The 18,505-nt window shown below is 43.4% G+C and overlaps 1 protein-coding gene across 1 annotated transcript in view; it reads left to right on the top strand.

Moving 5' to 3' along the window:
- Positions 1 to 18,505, top strand: part of col7a1 (collagen, type VII, alpha 1) — a 363,650-nt gene that overhangs the window by 196,913 nt on the left and 148,232 nt on the right. Inside the window, exons 59-63 of the mRNA XM_060835829.1 lie at positions 1,968 to 2,012; positions 5,384 to 5,425; positions 10,270 to 10,350; positions 11,666 to 11,701; positions 13,065 to 13,100. Coding sequence (XP_060691812.1) covers positions 1,968 to 2,012; positions 5,384 to 5,425; positions 10,270 to 10,350; positions 11,666 to 11,701; positions 13,065 to 13,100 — 240 coding nt within the window. The remainder of the gene's footprint in view (positions 1 to 1,967; positions 2,013 to 5,383; positions 5,426 to 10,269; positions 10,351 to 11,665; positions 11,702 to 13,064; positions 13,101 to 18,505) is intronic.

The raw sequence follows: 18,505 nt of genomic DNA, 5'->3' as shown, positions 1-18,505 counted from the left end.
CCCCTGAGTAATGCACCCAACCTACACACCCCTGGACACTATGGGCAATTTCCCATGGCCAGTTCACCCTAACTTGCACCTATTTGGACCGTTGGAGGAAACTGGAGCACCCAGAGGAATCCCATGCAGAACTTAACATCGACACCTCTTGCCCTCAGATGGTGTCATCTACTTCAAGTTCCTCTCACAAGGGGAAACATTCTCTTGTCTTCATTCACAGGATGGGAGTGTCATTGGCCAGGCCAGCATTGATTGCTCATCCCTAATTGCCCATGGGCAGTTAAGAGTCAGTCACGTTGCTGTGGGACTGGAGTCACTTTTAGGCCAGACCAGGCAGATTTTCTTGTGTAAAACATTAGAGAAGCATTTGGGGTTTCCTCAATAACTGATAGTGATTTCATGGTCATCATTAGACTCTGGTCAACACAATTTGTATTGAACTCAAATTCCACCAACACTCATGGTGGGATTCAAACCCAAGTCTCCAGAACATTGGCTGGGTATCTGGATTAATAGTCTAGTGATAATACCACAAAGCTATCTCCTCCAGAATCCCCATTTTAAGTTCCTCAGGATCTGAGATAATTAAGATTATCTCTTCTCCTGCTCAAACACCAGGGGATACAGACACAACATGTCCAATATTCCATCATAAAATAACCAGTGCTCCCCCAATCTCAGGGGTGAGTGGCGTGAACCTCCTCTGAACTGTGACTAACTCAGTTTGTGTCCTTTTTTCAAATGAGACCAGAATTCTACACAGTACTCCAGATGGTCTTACCAAGGCCCTATAGAGTTGTAGTTGAAGTTCCTTACTCTTAGAGTCATAACTATACAGCATAGAAACAGACCCTTCTGTCCAACCAGCCCATGCCAACTATAATCCCAAACTAAACCTGTCCCACCTGCCTGCACTGCCCATATCCCTCCAAACATTTCTTATTCATGTACCTATATCAATGTCTTTTAAACATTGTAACTGTACCTGCATCCACCACTTCCTCTGGATGTTCATTCCACACATGAACCACCCTCTGTGTAAAAATATTGCCCCTCATGTCTTTTATAAATCTTTCTCCTCTCACCGTAAAAACATGACCCCTAGTCTTGAAATCCCTCACCCTATGGAAAAGACACCTGCCATTCACCTTATCTCTACCCGTCATGATTTTATAAACTTACGTAAGGTCACCCCTCAACCTCCTATACTCCAGTGGAAAAAACTCAACTTATCCAGCCTCCCTTTATAACACAAACCTTCCATACCCAACATGCTGGTAAATCTTTTCTGAACCCTCTCCAGCTTAATAATATCCTTCCTATAACAGGATGACCGGAGCAGGACATAGGCCTCCAGAGCAGGACATCAGCCTCCAGAACAGGCCTCACCAACGTCCTGTACAACCTTAGATTCCATCTTGCCTACAATAAATACCATTTGTCTTGCAATCAATAACTTAATATGTCAGCTAACTTTTGTGATTCATGCACCAAATCCCTTTCCACCATGGAGGACTCCTCATTCCTGATGAAAGGCTTTTGTCCGAAACATTGATTTTCCTCCTCGGATGCTGCCTGACTTGCTGTGCTTTTCCAGCACCACTCTGATCTGGACTGCAATCTCTGTCTGTTTGGCTAGTAAGGAATTGGGGCTTTTGTGGCACAGTGGTAGCGTCCCTACCTTTGAGACAGGAAGCCCAGGTTCAAGTCTTACCTGCTCCAACAACATCTCTGAACAGGTTGATGAGAAAATATTGACTATCCATTGTTCCTGCCAAGCTCACATACTCCATTGTCAATTTCTTTGCCCACTCACTCATCCTCTCACATCACGAGACCATTTACAGGATGCTCTCTCCTGGGTGGCCACTAGGTTGAGCCTATTGTCTTTCTGGCTGAAGGAAGTTACGAAGATGGGGGTGAAAACGCAGACAAAATGTTCATTTGATCTTTTGTTTCTAATCCAGGGAGAAAAGGGAACACCAGGACCGCCCGGACCTCCCGGAAAACTGGTAATTAAGCAAGTTTCAAAAAGAAGTGGATCTCGCTGTTAGCCTCATTTTATTCAATTTGGGACGTAATGTGTATCGCTGTGTTTCATGTGACTTACTCAGTGATTAAAAGACAAAGATGTCTTGTGATAGAATATAGAACATGACAGCGCAGTACAGGCCCTCGATGTTGCGCCGACCTATGAAACCAACCTAAAGCCCATCTAACCTAGACAAATGTTTTCACAAAGACAGGATGTCCCGAAGTGTTTTACCTTCAGTGAAGTATCTTTGAAGCATTCTGAGTGTTGTCACGTAAGAAGGTCAGTCTACACACTGTAAACTCCCACTAACGGCACTGTAATGGCCAGGTGATCCTTTTTGTCAAGTCAGTATATTGGGCAGGATACTGGGAATAACTCTCTTACTCTCATTACATAGACAGAGACTCCCTACAATGTGGAATCAACCCATTCAGCCCATCGAGTCCACATCCTTGCATCCCACCCAGACTCCCCTCTGTAACCCTGCATTTTCCATGTGCTAATCCACCTTATCAGCACATCCCTGAAACACTACGGGCTATTCAGCACAACCAATCTATCTAACCTGCACATCCTTGGGCACTATGAGCAATTTAGCACAACCAATCCGTCTAACCTGCACATCCTTGAAACACTATGGGCAATTCAGCACAGCCAATCCATCTAACCTTCTTTGGACCGCAGGAAGAAACTGGAGCACCCAGAGGAAACCCACACAGACACAAGGAGAATGTCCAAAGTCTACACAGGCAGTTACCCAAGGGTGAAATCAAACCCAGGTCCCTGGCGCTGTGAGACAGCATTGTTAACCACTGAGCCATGTGTCTGCCCCTTGTCTTTAAGATAGTGCAGTTGGAACTTATAAACCCACCTTCCAGAGCAGACAATGTCTCAGTTTAAGACCTTACCCAAAAGACAGTGTCTCCAACAGAGCAGCACTCCCTCAGTGCTCCACAGAAACAGCAGCCCAGGTTTTCTGCTTAAATCTCTCAAGTGGAACTGACAAGGCACTAAGATGTAACCGACTTAGTTATTGTCAGGTGTAGGCACAGACAAGAATGGAACTGGATTCATCAGAGATTGTCCACACGGAAAACTGGTCAATTTAGAATCATTCCAGTGATGTGCTTCAATTTCTCATTTGGTGAAATTGAATGGACTAATATGGAATCTCACTGAGTAACTAAATCACAAAAAACTATACCATCATCATTCACATTGCTCCATTACATTTGTCTGATCTATGGCTGTGCTCAGAGAGAGAAATTAATCAGCTGATCAATTCATACCAAGAACAACTATGCATTTACATAGCCCCTTTCCTGAAGGAAACTGTCCCCAGGTGTTTCGCTGGAGTGATTTATCAAGTGCAATGTGCCTATAAGCTGCACAAGGATATATTCAGGCTGGGATTTTAGCCCCGGGACCGGCTGGAATCACTAAGGAAGAGAGAGAATCTTTTTCCAATAGCCTGCATACTCTTTCCCTGTCCCCTTTTCAAGGAGACATAGTGGTGGTAGAGGGAGGATGGAGCGCTCCGAAAGCTGGTGATTTTAAATAGTCCTGTTAGACTATAACCTGGTGTTGTGTGCCTTCTGACTTTGTGGCACAGATCTTGGATATTGCTGAAATGGTTCTGAGATTTGTTGTCTTGCCCTATCGGGGTACACACAGAAATTGCAACTCTCAAACAATCACTAACTGCCAGGATATTAAGCTGTTAGGATATCAGAAAAAGGCAGAAGGCTTGAACATCTACCTTCAGTTTGTAGAGAGTCAGTTCCTGAGTATGAATGAAGGTCACTTCTAGTAGGTGTATGTAGGCCCCATATGACCTTGACTGATGATCTTAAGTTGCTTTTTAGTGTAGCTGTTGGTGCACTTGGGATTGTTCAGTAATTGCTACCCAATTGTGGAACCACTGTACCAATAGATGTATAATTTTTGGTTTTGCAAGTGGGGGATAATGACACAACATGTTCTCATTGGAATAAGATGATAGGCATCAGAATTATGGCGAAGAAAATATTCTTTGAAACAAATAAAACCATAAATAAATAAATAAACCATAAAAACAGCAAGACCCTGCAACCCATTCGGCAGCTGAACGAGAGAAATTAAGAATTCCACAGTGAATTGTAGGCAGAAAGCCAGGGAAAAAACAAATCATTGCCTTCAGTCAGAATGTGATTCTCGGCTGCCAGTCCTGAGCAATTACAATTCCGAAGAGCCATGATAAACAACAGACATTACAACAAGTAATGCAGATGCCAGGAAAGCTGGTGTCACTGTTTCAGAATCCATTTCAGTCTTGGTCATTGACCACCTGTCACGGCACCAGGTTATAGACCAATCGGTTTATTTGAAATCACAAGCTTTCGGAGCACTGATCCTGCGACAGGTGAAGTGGAGGGAAGCGCACGGGCATTGCAAGATAATTCCAGGTATTTACAAATATCAGAAGATTGTACAAGTGGTGTGTGTGGAGTGTCAACAGGCTGAATAATAACTCTCAGCAGGTGATCAAAAGTGTCAGATAGTGTGAGTAAAGTGTAAACAGCTGAATACCAAGTGCAGGGATGGCCTATAATCAGATTAATTAAGATTTGGAGATGCCGGTGTTGGACTGAGGTGGACAAAGTTAAAAATCACAGTTGAACATGTGTTGCTGGTTAAAGCACAGCAGGTCAGGCAGCATCCAAGGAACAGGAAATTCGACATTTCGGGCATAAGCCATTCATCAGGAATGGTTAAAAATCACACAACACCAGGTTATAGTCCAACAGGTTGATTTGGAAGCACTAGCTTTTGGAACGCAGCTCCTTCATCAGGTGGTTGTGATGAAGGAGCAGCGCTCCGAAAGCTAGTGCTTCCAAATCAACCTGTTGGACTATAACCTGGTGTTGTGTGATTTTTAACCCATTAATTACGGCAGAGAGATAATTAAAAATCAAAAATAAGATGGTGCTGCAAACAAACCAAACGGTTGGAATAACATGATAGGTATAAACGTCGCATGGCAAGGGTCTAACCAAAGTAACAAGTAATCTAAAACTGTAAAAAATAATTAAAGCAGAGCGATAACAACAAGTTAGCAAAGTGATGCTGTCAAAACAGGACAGTAAGGTAGATTTTGCAAACACAGAACAGTGTGGTGGGATGACGTGCAGCGTGACATGAACCCAAGATCATGGTTAAGATCAGCTTGTTGTCATGTGACTTCTGATTTTGTCCACCGCAACCCCAGCATCGGCACCTTTTGCATCATCGAACAAGAGATTAAACTTGACAGACCCCCGGCCAGGAATCTGATTGTGGAAGTCTAAGTCTTCACCTTTTCTTTTGCAGATCAGTTTGGAAGACAGAATACCAGCGGTTAAAGGGGAAAAGGTACCAATTGTTACTTTCACTGAACCTTGCGCCGTGAGTTAGTTTTCCCATGCATCATTAGAAAATTATGATATTATCTACACTCGCTCGTGTTTAGAAGATTGATTGTGTTATTAAAGATGCTGAAGGAGATTATCAATGTAGATGTTCGCTCATGTTGGGCAGTCAGGAATGAGGGGTCATAATGATATGATAATTGGTGGCTGATTTAAAATAGAGATGAGGGGAAATTACTTCTGTCAAAACCTCATGAGTCTGTGGAATTCACTCCCCCAGAGTGTATTGGATGCTGAGACATTGAGTAAATTTATGAAGGAGATAGACAGATTTTTAATTAGTAATGGGTTAAAGAGTTGGAGGGGGGGGCAAGAAAATGGATTTGAGTTGGAGATGAGGTCAGCCATGATTGTATTGAAAGACAGAGTATACTTGAGGGCTGAATGGCCTCCTCCTATGCTGGAAAACTGAGACATACACAGAGAATGCTGGAGACACCCAACATGTATATGAATAGGAAGAGTTGAGAGGGATGTGGGCCAAGTGCTGACAAATGGGACTAGATTGGGTTGGGATATCTGTTCGGCATGGACGGGTTGGACCGAAGAGTCTGTTTCCATGCTGTACATCTCTATGTCTCTAATTCTGGCAGCATCTGTGGACTGAAAGTTTGAGTCTGGTCTGACTCAGTTCAAAACAGATTATGAGAAGAGAGGTGAAATGGTAATGTCTCTACCTCTGGGCCAGGAGATCCAGGTCTAAATTTCATCTGCTCCAGAGGTGTGTAATACTATGTCTGAGCAAGCTGATTAGGAAAACATCAACAGCAAATTATCTGGCAAAAAGATTTCTACCTGTCATGTGAAGATATAGACCTTGCTTACCCCCATTGTAACTCCGAGTTCCTATTGTCATGCAACGGAACCATATTTAAATGTGCCTCTCAGTTTCTCGGATTGCCATGAGCTAATGACCTTCCACAATGAAAACTTGCCATCTTTATTCCAATTCCAGTGCTGTTCAAGTCCATCACCGACGTCATAGTTGACTTCCACCTCTCCCCTGAAGTGAATAAACAGCCACTGTGGGATCAAATCAACTAGGTGAAAGTGAGGACTGCAGATGCTGGAGATTAGAGTCGAGAGTGTGGTGCTGGAAAAGCACAGCAGGTAAGGCAACATCCGAGGAACAGGAGAATCGACGTTTCGGACATAAGCTCTGGCCAGAGCTTTTGCCCGAATTGTCGATTTTCCTGCTCCTCGGATGCTGCCTGACCTGCTGTGCTTTCCCAGCACCACACTCTTGAGCCACTCTGGGACATTAGTAATTCTCAGTGTGTACGTATCATTGGGAAAGCCGGCATTTTCTTCCCATTTCCAATTGTCCTGGCCGACTGACTTCCTGTGACAGGCCAGGTAAGAACAGAAGAGATCCTTTTGTTAAAAACATTAGCGAGCCAGCTCTGATTTCACAACAATCTGTATTTTCGTGGTCACTACACAATGGAAAGACCCTGGGGATAGGAGCAAATTACTGCAGATGCTGGAATCTGAACTGAAAACAACTAATGCTGGAGAGAACAGTGGGTCAGACTGCATCCACAGAGAGAACAAGCTAATGTTTCAAGTCCGGATGACACTATCAGACCTGACTTGATGTAAATTCAACATTAGCTTGCTGTTTTTCTCCATGGATGCTGCCTGATCTGTTGTGATCTCCAGTAATTTTTTGTTTTCAGGTTTTGGGAGCTACCTGTCTGTGAAACAGTTTCAACAGGTAATCAGAAAGGAATGGTCCTTATTTCAAGAATATAAGACTGTTACTGTCTTACTGCAGCTGTACAAGGTACTGGTGAGAAAAGCAAATTACTGCGGATGCTGGAATCTGAAACCAAAAGAGAAAATGCTGGAAAATCTCAGCAGGTCTGGCAGCATCTGTAAGGAGAGAAAAGAGCTGACCTTTTGAGTCTAACTGACCCTTTGTCAAAGCTGTCAGTTAGACTCGAAAGGTCAGTTCTTTTCTCTCCTTACAGATGCTGCTAGACCTGCTGAGATTTTCCAGCATTTTCTCTTTTGGTTTAAGGCGCTGGTGAGACCACGTGTGGAATACTATCAGCAGTTTTCATGGAATCCCTACAATGTGGAAGCAAGCCATTCATCCCATTGAACCAGACCAACCCACCAAAGAGCACCCCACCTCCCCTGCATTTCCCATGGCCAGTCTACCTAATCTGCACATCTTCAGACTGTGGGAGGAGACCGGAGCACCCGGAGGAAATCCAAACAAACACTTGCCTGAGGGTCGAATTGAACCCAGGAACCTGGCCACCATGACACCCCTTATTTTTAGTTCCCTTATTTCCAAAAAGATATAATTCCATTTGACGCAGTTCATAGAAGGTTCACCAGGATGATCCCTGGCATTGAGGGGTGATCTTTGAGTAAAAAGTGAGGTCTGCAGATGCTGGAGATCAGAGCTGAAAATGTGTTGCTGATTAAAGCGCAGCAGGTCAGGCAGCATCCAAGGAACAGGAAATACGACGTTTCGGGCTTAAGCCTGATGAAGGGTTTATGCCCGAAATGTCGAATTTCCTGTTCCTTGGATGCTGCCTGACCTGCTGCACTTTAAACAGCAACACATTTTCAGCATTGAGGGGTGATCTCATGAACCAGCATTAAACAGGTTGGGACTCTACTCACTGGAGTTTAAAAGAATGAGAGGTGATCTCATTGAAACATATCGGATTCTTAAGGGATTTGTCAGGATAAATGTTGAGAGGATGTTTCCTCTCATGGTAAAGTCTAGGATCAGAGGGCATGGTCTCAGAATAAAGGGGTGCCAATTTAAGATCGAGATGCTGAGGGATTTCTTCTCTCAGAGGGTTCTGAGTTGTTGGAATTCCTTACCACAGAGAGCTGTGGGGACAGGAGTCCTTGTGTATGTTTAAGACAGAGATGGAGAGATTCTTGGTCAGATGGGGAATCAAGGAGAACTGGCACGAATGTGGATGTGAGGAATGTCCGATCAGCCATGATCCCATTGAATGGCGGAGCAGGCTTGAGGGGCTGAGTGGCCTCCTCCGGTTGTTGTTTCTTGTGGCCTTATGGTAGACAATATCTGCACATCTGTTCCGTATTCAGTAACAAACTGAATCCAAATTCCTTAAGAATATAGGAGCAGAAGTGGGCCATCCAGTCCATCGAGTCTGCTCTGCTATTCACTGAGATTGTGGCTGATTTACTGACCTTCAACTCCATTTCCAGCCTTTTTCCCCATAACCTTAGGTCCCGTTAATGATCATAAAACCTGTCTATCTCAGCCTTGAATATATTTAACAACTGAGCCTCGATAGCCCACTGTGATAACGAATTCCACAGATTCGCTATCCTCTGAAAGAAGAACTTCCTCCTTATCTCTGATGATCTCCCAAAGGGGAAGCAATCTTTCTGCATCTACTCTGACAAGTCCCCTTAGAATCTTATATATTTCAAAAAGGTCACCTCTCATTTTACGAAACTCCAGTGGGTACAGGCCCAACCTACTCAACCTGTCCTCATATGACAGTCCCTCTATCCCTGGTAACAGCTAGTTAACCTTCTCTGGACTGCCTCCAATGCTAGTATGTCTTTCCTTAGATGAGGGGCCCAGAACTGTTCACAGTATTCCAGGTGTAGTCTGACCAGTGCGTTAAAGCAAGCCTTCCCTATTTTTATATTCCCATTCCCTTTCAAGTGAAGGCCCACATTCCTGTTGCTGTCTGTATAACCTGCTGAACTGGGAGGCAAGCTTTTTGGGATTCGTGGACAAGGGATCCCAAATCTTCCTTGTTTTTTTTATATATAGAATCCCTACAACTTTCTCTATTAATTTGACCCCATGCCTTTCAGTCATTAGTCCAGCTACCTGAATTGTTAAAAACCAGAAGAATTGCAGATGGTGCAAGTCAGAAACAAAAACAGAAATGGCTGGAAAAGCTGAATTGTTAGTTCAGTCACTAGACCACGATGTCAACATGGCCTCCACCTTGTAGCAAACTTTTACTAACAAGCAAAAACAGGTCATTCTAAATAAACAGTGTCCTTGGTGCACTTGGCAAGACAATGGAACAAGGAGATTTCAGTTCGGAAATAGGAACATCTTACTGCGGTTATACAGGGCCTTGGTGAGACCACACCTGAAGTACTAAGTGCAGTTGTGTATTGCAACCTAAGAAGGGATATACTTCCCATACAGCGAGGGTAGTGAAGATTCATTGGGCTGATACCAATGCTTTGAGGAGAGATCTGTTTTACTGGGCCTATGTTCACTAGATTTCAGTAGAATGAGAGGGCATCTGTTCAAAATGTATAACATTCTTACACGGCTGTACTTCTGGATGTAGGGAGGATATTACTCCTGGTTGGAAGTGTAATCCCAGGGAATACAGTCTCAGGATACGGGCTAGGATTCAGATGAGGAAAAATGTTTTCACTCGAAGGGTGGTGAACCTGTGGAATTCTCTTCCACAGAGAGCTGTGAAGGCCACGTCAAGGAATATATTCAAGAAAGAGATAGATCTGAAAGAAAACTGATATTAATTTTTAAATGTTAAAGGCTTTAAAAGGTATAGGGAGAAGGCAGGAATAGGGCATTGGGATAGACGATCAGACCAGGTGGCAGAGCAGGCTTGACAGGCCGAATGCCCTACTCCTAGTACTAGGTTGATTACATTTTTTTAAAATGATTAGATTATTAACAAATTAACTGAAATGGAATGTCTGCACCTTATCCAAAACGTTTAGACGTTGTAGTCGAGCTGAGCGGGATTATCTGTCAATGGCAGCAGTTAATGTGGTTTTCTTTCTCAGGGTGATCCTGGCAAGCCCGGCGAGTCTGGACTGAGAGGTCCCAGAGGGGAGACTGGCCTCGCTGGCGCAACAGGCGACCGAGTAAGTTGGAAACTGATGGTTTTTCCTGGTGTACTGGTCAATACTTTATTGGTGGATATTTGACTGAACGAAGAACTCCGCAGACTTTGCATTACAGTGTGCACGAGTGGGGCTTCAACACCACTCAGTGTTCTTCAGTAGATACAACTTCCAGGTCGAGGGATAGATGCTCATTTTGCCCGAAATGTTGATTTTCCTGCTCCTCAGATGCTGCCTGACCTGCTGTGCTTTTCCAGTGCCACTCTCTTGGCTCATTTGTATTGGCCAGCTTCTGTTGTCAGCAAGTTTCCCCAGGAGGGATGAATTCACGGCGATCATGTCGGGGAACTTGATGAAGATGTAGACGCAGCTAGGATTAGTGCTGCAATCCACCTTTACATATAACGCAGGACAAATCCAGTCAATTACCACCCCATCAGTCTTTTCTCGATCGTCAGTAAAGTGATGGAAGGTGTCATCAACAGTGCTGTCAAGCTGCTCACCTCTAACCTGCTCAGTGATGCCTAGTTTGGGTTCTGCCAGGGCCACTCAGCTCCTGACCTCATTACAAACATGGACAAAAGAGCTGAATTCCAGAGTGGGGGGCGGGGCGAGGTGGTTGGGGTTGGTGAGGGTGACAGCCCTTGATATGCAATTGACTGAGTGTGGCAATCCTAGCTAAAGTGGAGTCACCCAGAGTCGGGGGATATCTCTCCAATGGTGAGAGTCATACCTAGCAGCCTGCTCGATTGCACCATGCCCTGGTTCCCACAAACATTCGCTCTGTCCACTGCCAACATTCAGTACTAGCAGGGAGTCCCCTGCACTCCAGAAATGCACCAAGGCTCACCTTCCAGCAACTCAACCTCTACCACTGAGAAGGACATGGGCAACAGAGACGTGGAACCACCTGCAAGTTCCCTTCCTAGCCACTCACCATCCTGACTTGGAAATGCATCACCATTCCTTCCATATCACGAGGTGAAAATCCTCCCAGTGTAATGTGTGTACCTACATCAAATGGTCTACAGCTGTTCAAGAAGGCAGTTCACTTTCTCCATTTCAATTAGGGCTGGACAATGAATGCGGGCCCGGCCAGTGATGCCCATATCCCAGAAAAAAAGTGGAATGACCATTCCCATGTTTCCTTGAGATTTCTAGAGACTGGCTATCTGTTGTAAGACTGGTGAAGCCAAATTGGGAGCTGAACAAAGAGAGGTCAATTCCTATGTATAACATGTGCCTTCCCTCCTCAGGGTTTCTTGATGGAAATGCATCACAAAAGGGAGTGTATACGCAGCTCTGTATTAATTTTTCCCTTCTTTTACCTTGGCAGGGTTTGGAAGGTCAAAGAGGCCCCCCAGGCCCACAGGTAAGTGCTGTGTGCTCTGTGCTGTGCATTACATTGGTTCTAAGATAGAAGATGCACCCTATCGCCAACCCTATAATAAAACAGAAGATTCTCAGACAGTGATTCCAATGTCTGTAGTACTGGAGGGATCAATACTTTGTGGCCAAATATGAAATTCATTTTAACATGTGCATGAGGAAGCATTTGATCATTTTTTTTCCCTCTGATGCAGCCCCAGCTCAGCTCTGATGCCATTGGCCATAACTGATATGGATCATAAGCTATAGGAACAGAGAAAGGCCATTCAGCCCATTCAGTCTGCTCCAACATTCAGTGAGATCATGACTGATCTGATAATCCTTAACTCCACTTTCCTGCCTTTTCCCTCCCTGAACCTTTAATTGCCTTACTGATTAAAAATCTGTCCATCTCGTGAAGGAACCTTTCGTGACAACTCCCACTTGACATCTTTCGTCCCTGATTGATTTTCCTCCTGGCTCTCCCACACTTCGTGACAACAGGGATTTTGGGACAGTCTTTGAAAATTGTGGGATAGCAATTTCTAGTGGCTACGCGTCATTTGATTCAATGGTTGTAAAGCGTTTGAGGGTGAAAGGCACTACATAAATGCAAGTCTTTCCTTTTTCTCATTGTACCCAAATGGCTAAAATTCATGAAAGAAGTGCGGATAAAATAGTACAGAGAGGGAGTACGTCTTGCAGAGCTGCAGTAGCTCAGGGACTAGCTTTGATGCCTCCATAGTGGATGGCTCTGAGTTTAGTCCTATACCAGGGCCTGTAGCCTTGGAAGAACTTAGCCACTAGTGTAGACAAACTAGAGAGTATTAGTGTTGGCTCCAGTCCAGTTTAGAAAGACATCTGCAGATAATTCCACAAAATAACAGTTGAGAGTGATAAACCAACATTATGGTGACGACTATAACGTGGGGATAAAGGAAGAGGGGAGCACAGTTGGTTTTGGTTTAAAGTTCCCCCACTATCCGAAAGTAGAGCGCTCCTATGAAACCTTTCGTAAGCCGAAATGGTGTAAAGTGAAGAAGCGTTAATTTATATGGGAGAAATTTCACCTTTTATTCGTATAAGTGAAAATCTTCGTCAGATTTCTTTTAGTTAGCGAAAACAGATACTAATTTAGGTTTTTGTAAAAACGAAGTGGTGTAAAGCTAACTTTCGAAAAGCAGGGAATACCCTGTAATGGGGAAGGGTAATTTTGATTAAAACGAGACAGTGCGAACATGAGGAGAAAAGTACTGAAAAGCCTGGAGTCAGTCGCTGGAATTCGGAAGATAGGGTTTAATGTGGATTTGAAGATTCAGTTACAATCACTAAGCACTGTTTAATCTTGTCTTCCTACTTTCCTACAGGGAGATCAAGGCCCAAGAGGATTCCCAGGGGAAAAGGTAATCCATTATCTAAACAGGACTATCCAAGTTTAGCAACAGAGCTGTGTGTAAATTGTGGTTTGACAGGGACTAGCTGGGCTGTCATCTTCAGGAATTGGGAAACCTGCCAGTGGTGACCTGGGATTTAATAACAAGTTGTGGAAAGTCACCATCTCCGGCCATGAGGGATATCTCCTGGCTGATTATTTTCAGCTTTGGAGAGGGAGGCCCCCATGGGAGAAAGAGGTCACTTCTTGGCCAGCTGCAAGTCACAAATTATCTTTTGGACCATCGTAGTTGCTGTCCTGATGGTGTGAGCAAACTGAGGGGTCAGTACTGGAACAGGTGGAGACCATTTGGCTCCTTGAACTGATGCTGGCCTTCAGTGGAAAGTACTCACCAATGCTCTTAACATCCTCGGAATAACAAATCCTACCAACCTCTGATTTAAGATTAAAATTCGATTTAACATCTACTAACGAAGAGCATTCCAAACCTTAACATGATAATGTACATGAATTGCCTTCCCCTTAAACGTTAGACTCTATGTCCCAGCCCAGCAGAAACTTGTGCAAGGTTAACTGTCTCTGGAGTCTCAGGTCGATAGGGTGGTGAAGAAAGCATTTGGTACACTTTCTTTTATTGGTTAGTGAATTGAGTATAAGAACTGGGATGTCATGTTGCAGCCGTACAGGACAGTAATCAGGCCACTTTTAGAAAACTGCGTTCAATTCTGGTCTCCCTGCTATTGGAAAGATGTTGTGAAACTTGAAAGGGTTCAGAAAAGATTTACAAGGATTTTGCCAGAGTTGGAAGTTTTGAGCTACAGGGAGAGGCTGAATAGGCTGGGGCTGTTTTCCCTGGAGCTTTGGAGGCTGAGGGGTGACCATATAGAGGTTTATAAAGTAATGAGGGGCATGGATAGGGTAAATATCCTCTCAGGACTTTATCCGCAGACTGTTAATCGAAGGGTTCATTTTAATTCTGAATGAACACATCCTGCTCTTCTGGAATAGATTAGATTAGATTAGATTCTCTACAGTGTAGAAACAGGGCCTTTGGATCAACAAATCCACACCGACCCTCCGAAGAGTAACCCACCCAGACCCATTTCCCTCTGACTACCGAACCTAACACTATGGGCAATTTAACGTGGCCAATCCACCCTAACCTGCACATCTTTGGACTGTGGGAGGAAAATGGAGCGTCTGTCTTTTCCCGAAGGTTGGAGAATCCAAAACTAACAGCATAGGTTTAAGATTTAAAAGGTTTAGAAGGTAGCTGAGGGGTAGAGAGGTGGTGCATGTATGGAATGAGCTGCCAGAGGAAGTGGTGGAAGCTACAACAGTAGGAATATCAATAGGAAGGGTTTGAAGGGATATGGGCCAAGTGCTGGGACTAGATCAATTTAGGATATCTGGTTGACATGGACGTGTTGGACCAAAGCTTCTGTTTCCGTGCTGTACATCTCTATGACTCTAAATGAAAACACTGAGAAACAATGTTAATGGAGATACTGCTGGGACTGGGAGATACAAAGAGGGTAATTTAGACGCTGTTTTAAGACCAAGCAGTGGGGGATGTTTCCTCTTCATCTAACCTGCACTGTGCTGAAACCTGGCATCTCTGAAGCTGACTTTGTGTGTCTAGACTCGGGGGATGTTTTAATTCCTAACACCTGAATCACTCGCTTTGATACCAAAACGGTAAAACAAAGCAAAAGTGGATTACGTTTCATCGAATAATCAGATGTGAATAATCAGGATTGGACATGTGGCTTCTCTACGTCTGAAGGCGATCTGATTCTTTGTCAAGTGTCTAGCAATTTCTGATTTCCTTCTAACAACTCCAGTTCCCCATGTGAAGACTGAATCAATGCAAAGGACAAAAAAAAACCCCACTGTCTATATTACACCGTGCAAGAACAAATTGAAACAGTTTCAATATAATATTGGAAATAGAAATTCAACTCTCTTACCCTCGACAACAACCGTCCAGGTAAGAGAAATGACCAGGAGGAGTCTGTTTGGCCCCTTGAGGTTGTTATCCTAATGCTAGGATCATGGATGATCTGATACTCCTCACATCCACGTGCCTACCATTTCCCCTTGATTTCCCGACTGATCAAACTTCGGCCTATAATCCTGACATCTGCAAACTTGGCTACCATACATCCACTTCCTTCCTCCAAGTCATTCAGGTATATTGTAAACAGTTGCAGCCCCAGCAATGATCCCGATGGAACCCACTAGTTGCCAACCTGATAAAGAACCCACTGGCCGCCCTCACTATCTCCTGCCCACAATCCAATTCTCTATCCATGCTGGGTACACTACCTCCACCACTCCCTTGTGAGAAAACCTTCCTTCTCAGACACCTTCTGGATGTCCAAATAATATATATTCTCTCTATCCACTCAGATTGATACTACCTCGGAAAATTCTAATGAATCAGTCAGATACCATTTCACTTTCATGAGCCATCTGCTGGATTTGATTCGTATTTTCCAAATGTTCTGCTTTCACTTCCTTAACAATTGATTCCAATACTTTCCAAAAGGAAGCTACAGTGAAAGGTCACACTGTCTCTCGTTTAAAGTTCCTTGTTCACTTAGTCTGGTAGAAGTTTGTTTCTGGAGCTTTCTTCTTACTGAACAAATACATGGGTTTTCTATACTCTCACCTTCCAGCATGTTTCGGCTTTTGGAGTTTCCTACTAAACCTCTCGGAACTTTATCCTCAGGCTGTTATTTTAACGGCTCATTCTCAGTCTGAATGAACTGCACACACAACATGACCTCTGGAATGATCTGTCTTTCTGTGATTGTCGATGCCTTTTGCTAGTTTTTTTTCTCTATTTTAATTTCAAGTGCACCAAACTGTTCACCTTAAACTGTATTCAAGGCTGGAAACCCTAATTAATAATGACATATGTCAACAAACTTCAAACATCCAGCACGACTCTCCAAACAATTGCAAAATGAAACCAAAACAATACCCTTCCCATGTTCATGCACCATAAAAAAATGCAAGTCCAACTTACAGCGATACGTGCTTCTGTCCACTTTAAAATCCAAGTTTCCAAATAATAAAAATAAATTGCGAACCTTCATTACAACTGTGTTTTTGGGTCAGATGTTGAGTTCATGATCTAGTTAGCACTCTAAGGCAGCACTGATGGAGTACTCCATTACCTTAGCCAAGTCCCTTCAGTTGAGATCTTACACTAGTCCGACATCTCTGCTGGTGGATCAGATAATTTCAAAAAATTTCAAACTTACAGCTATACATGTTTCTGTCCACTGGGAATTCTCCTGGTGTTCCTCTCTTGAATAATGTTATGAAATATAAGTTAATACATGAATTCTTCAGTCCCATTTGTGGGATCTTACTGCCTTAGAATAGCTGCAACATTTGCAGATAGAATAACAGGCATTCCAAAATAAAATCATTGTGCACTCAGTTTGACTTAATGAACAAATTGCATTGTTATTTGCATTGTACTGAAACAAAAGGGACATTTTAGTCCTGTTCAGTTTTAAACTGAATTTTATATTTTAGGTGGTGAAGTTCTTTAACCTATTAACCATTACATTCTTGAGTCTGCACTGTAATGCTACTGAGTATTTTATTACCACATTCATTATCACAGTGTCATTGATACAAATATGCACAGGCAGTGGGCGGCACGGTGGCACAGTGGTTAGCACTGCTGCCTCACAGTGTCAGAGACCCGGGTTCAATTCCCGCTTCAGGTGACTCTCTGTGTGGAGTTTGCACATTCTCCCCGTGTCTGTGTGGGTTTCCTCCATGTGCTCTGATTTCCTCCCACAATCCAAAAATGTGCAGGTCAGGTGAATTGGCCATGCTAAATTGCCCGTGTTGTTAGGTGAAGGGGTAAATGTAGGGGGGTGGGTTGGTGTGGATTTTTTGGGCCGAAGGGCCTGTTTCTACACTGTAATTAATTAATCTATGCTGATGTACTGGAACTGTGGCCTGGATTTTGTTCCCAAGGTTATTAGAACAAATAATGGCATTTGCTTTATCTATACATTTTTTGTGAGCTTGTTAGTTTGGATTTCACATCGTCATAACAACATAGATACAGACCCTTCAGCCCAACTAGTCCGCAGTAACCATGTTCTCAAACTATACTCGTTCCATTTGCCTGCATTTGTCCAATATTCATCGAAATATTTCCTATTCATGAATTTATCCAAAATGTCTCTTAAATGTTGTAACTGTACCCACATCCACCACTTCCTCTGGCAGTTCATTCCAGAGGTAAAACACCCTCAGTGGAAAAATATTGCCCCTCGTGTCCTTTCTAAATTTTTCTCCTCTCACCTTAAAAACATATCCCCTAGTTTTAAGCTCCTCCATCCTTTGGAAAAGGCCCTTGCTATTCACTTTATCTGTGGCTGTCATGATTTTATAAACCTTCAATAAGGCCACCTCTCAACCTCCTACACTCCAATAAAAAGAGTCTCAGTCTATCTTTATACCTCAAACACTCCATTCCTAGCAACATCTTGGCAAATCTTTTCTGGACCCTCTCCAGTTTTATGATATCCTTGTGATCGCAGGGTAACCAGAACTGGACACAGCACTCCCGAAGAGGCCTCACCAACATCCTGTACAACCTCAACATAACCCCCCCCCCCCACCTCCTATATTCAAAGATCTGAGCAATGAATGCAAGCGTGCTAAATGCCGTCTTAACCACCCTGAGGCCTGCTCCAGTGAGACCTCCTTTTCATGATGTCAGATTGAAGTATCCTCACAGGCAGGCAGCAACCCAGGAAGTTTAAAATTAAGAATATAAATGCCATTTTAACTCATGCACAGCAAGCAAATAAAAGTGTAATACAAATGGGATTAAAGAAACAGGAAAAGTCCAAGTACAATGTTACCACATTATTTTCTTTGAATGGAATAAGGGGTCCCCTCTTGTCATTTTACTTTACAGAGTGGTTGCTCATTATTAATTATCACTCATTATGCCATTAAAGGCTCATTCAGTGCCGAATGTATTAGATATAGTGTGTTCAACTTTTTATTTGATGTGGAACTATTAAATATTCTTAAGTTCAGGCCATTGCATGATACCAGGCCTGGATCTATTGGTGGGGAATGCAACAGCAGTATTTTTCTCATCTGCTTTTCACGTCAAAATCTGAGCCTAGGTCACAAACTAATTTCCATGTTCCATCAACATTTACATAAAGAGTTGGGCATGATCTGTTGGGATGGTTGTTCTGATCACAGAAAAACTTCGAAATGGGAATAAGTTGAAGATGGTGAACCAGCCCAATCAGGAAGACATACTCTGATGTCCTTCATTCCACCGGATTCTGTGTCCGTCTCTGATCCAGATTCCCAGTGGGATGAAGTGCATGAGATGTGTCCATGCACGATGGAGTC

The sequence above is a fragment of the Hemiscyllium ocellatum genome, chromosome 14, assembly GCF_020745735.1.
Source record: "Hemiscyllium ocellatum isolate sHemOce1 chromosome 14, sHemOce1.pat.X.cur, whole genome shotgun sequence".
Taxonomy (NCBI): domain Eukaryota; kingdom Metazoa; phylum Chordata; class Chondrichthyes; order Orectolobiformes; family Hemiscylliidae; genus Hemiscyllium; species Hemiscyllium ocellatum.
This window is presented reverse-complemented; position numbering and strand designations above follow the sequence as displayed.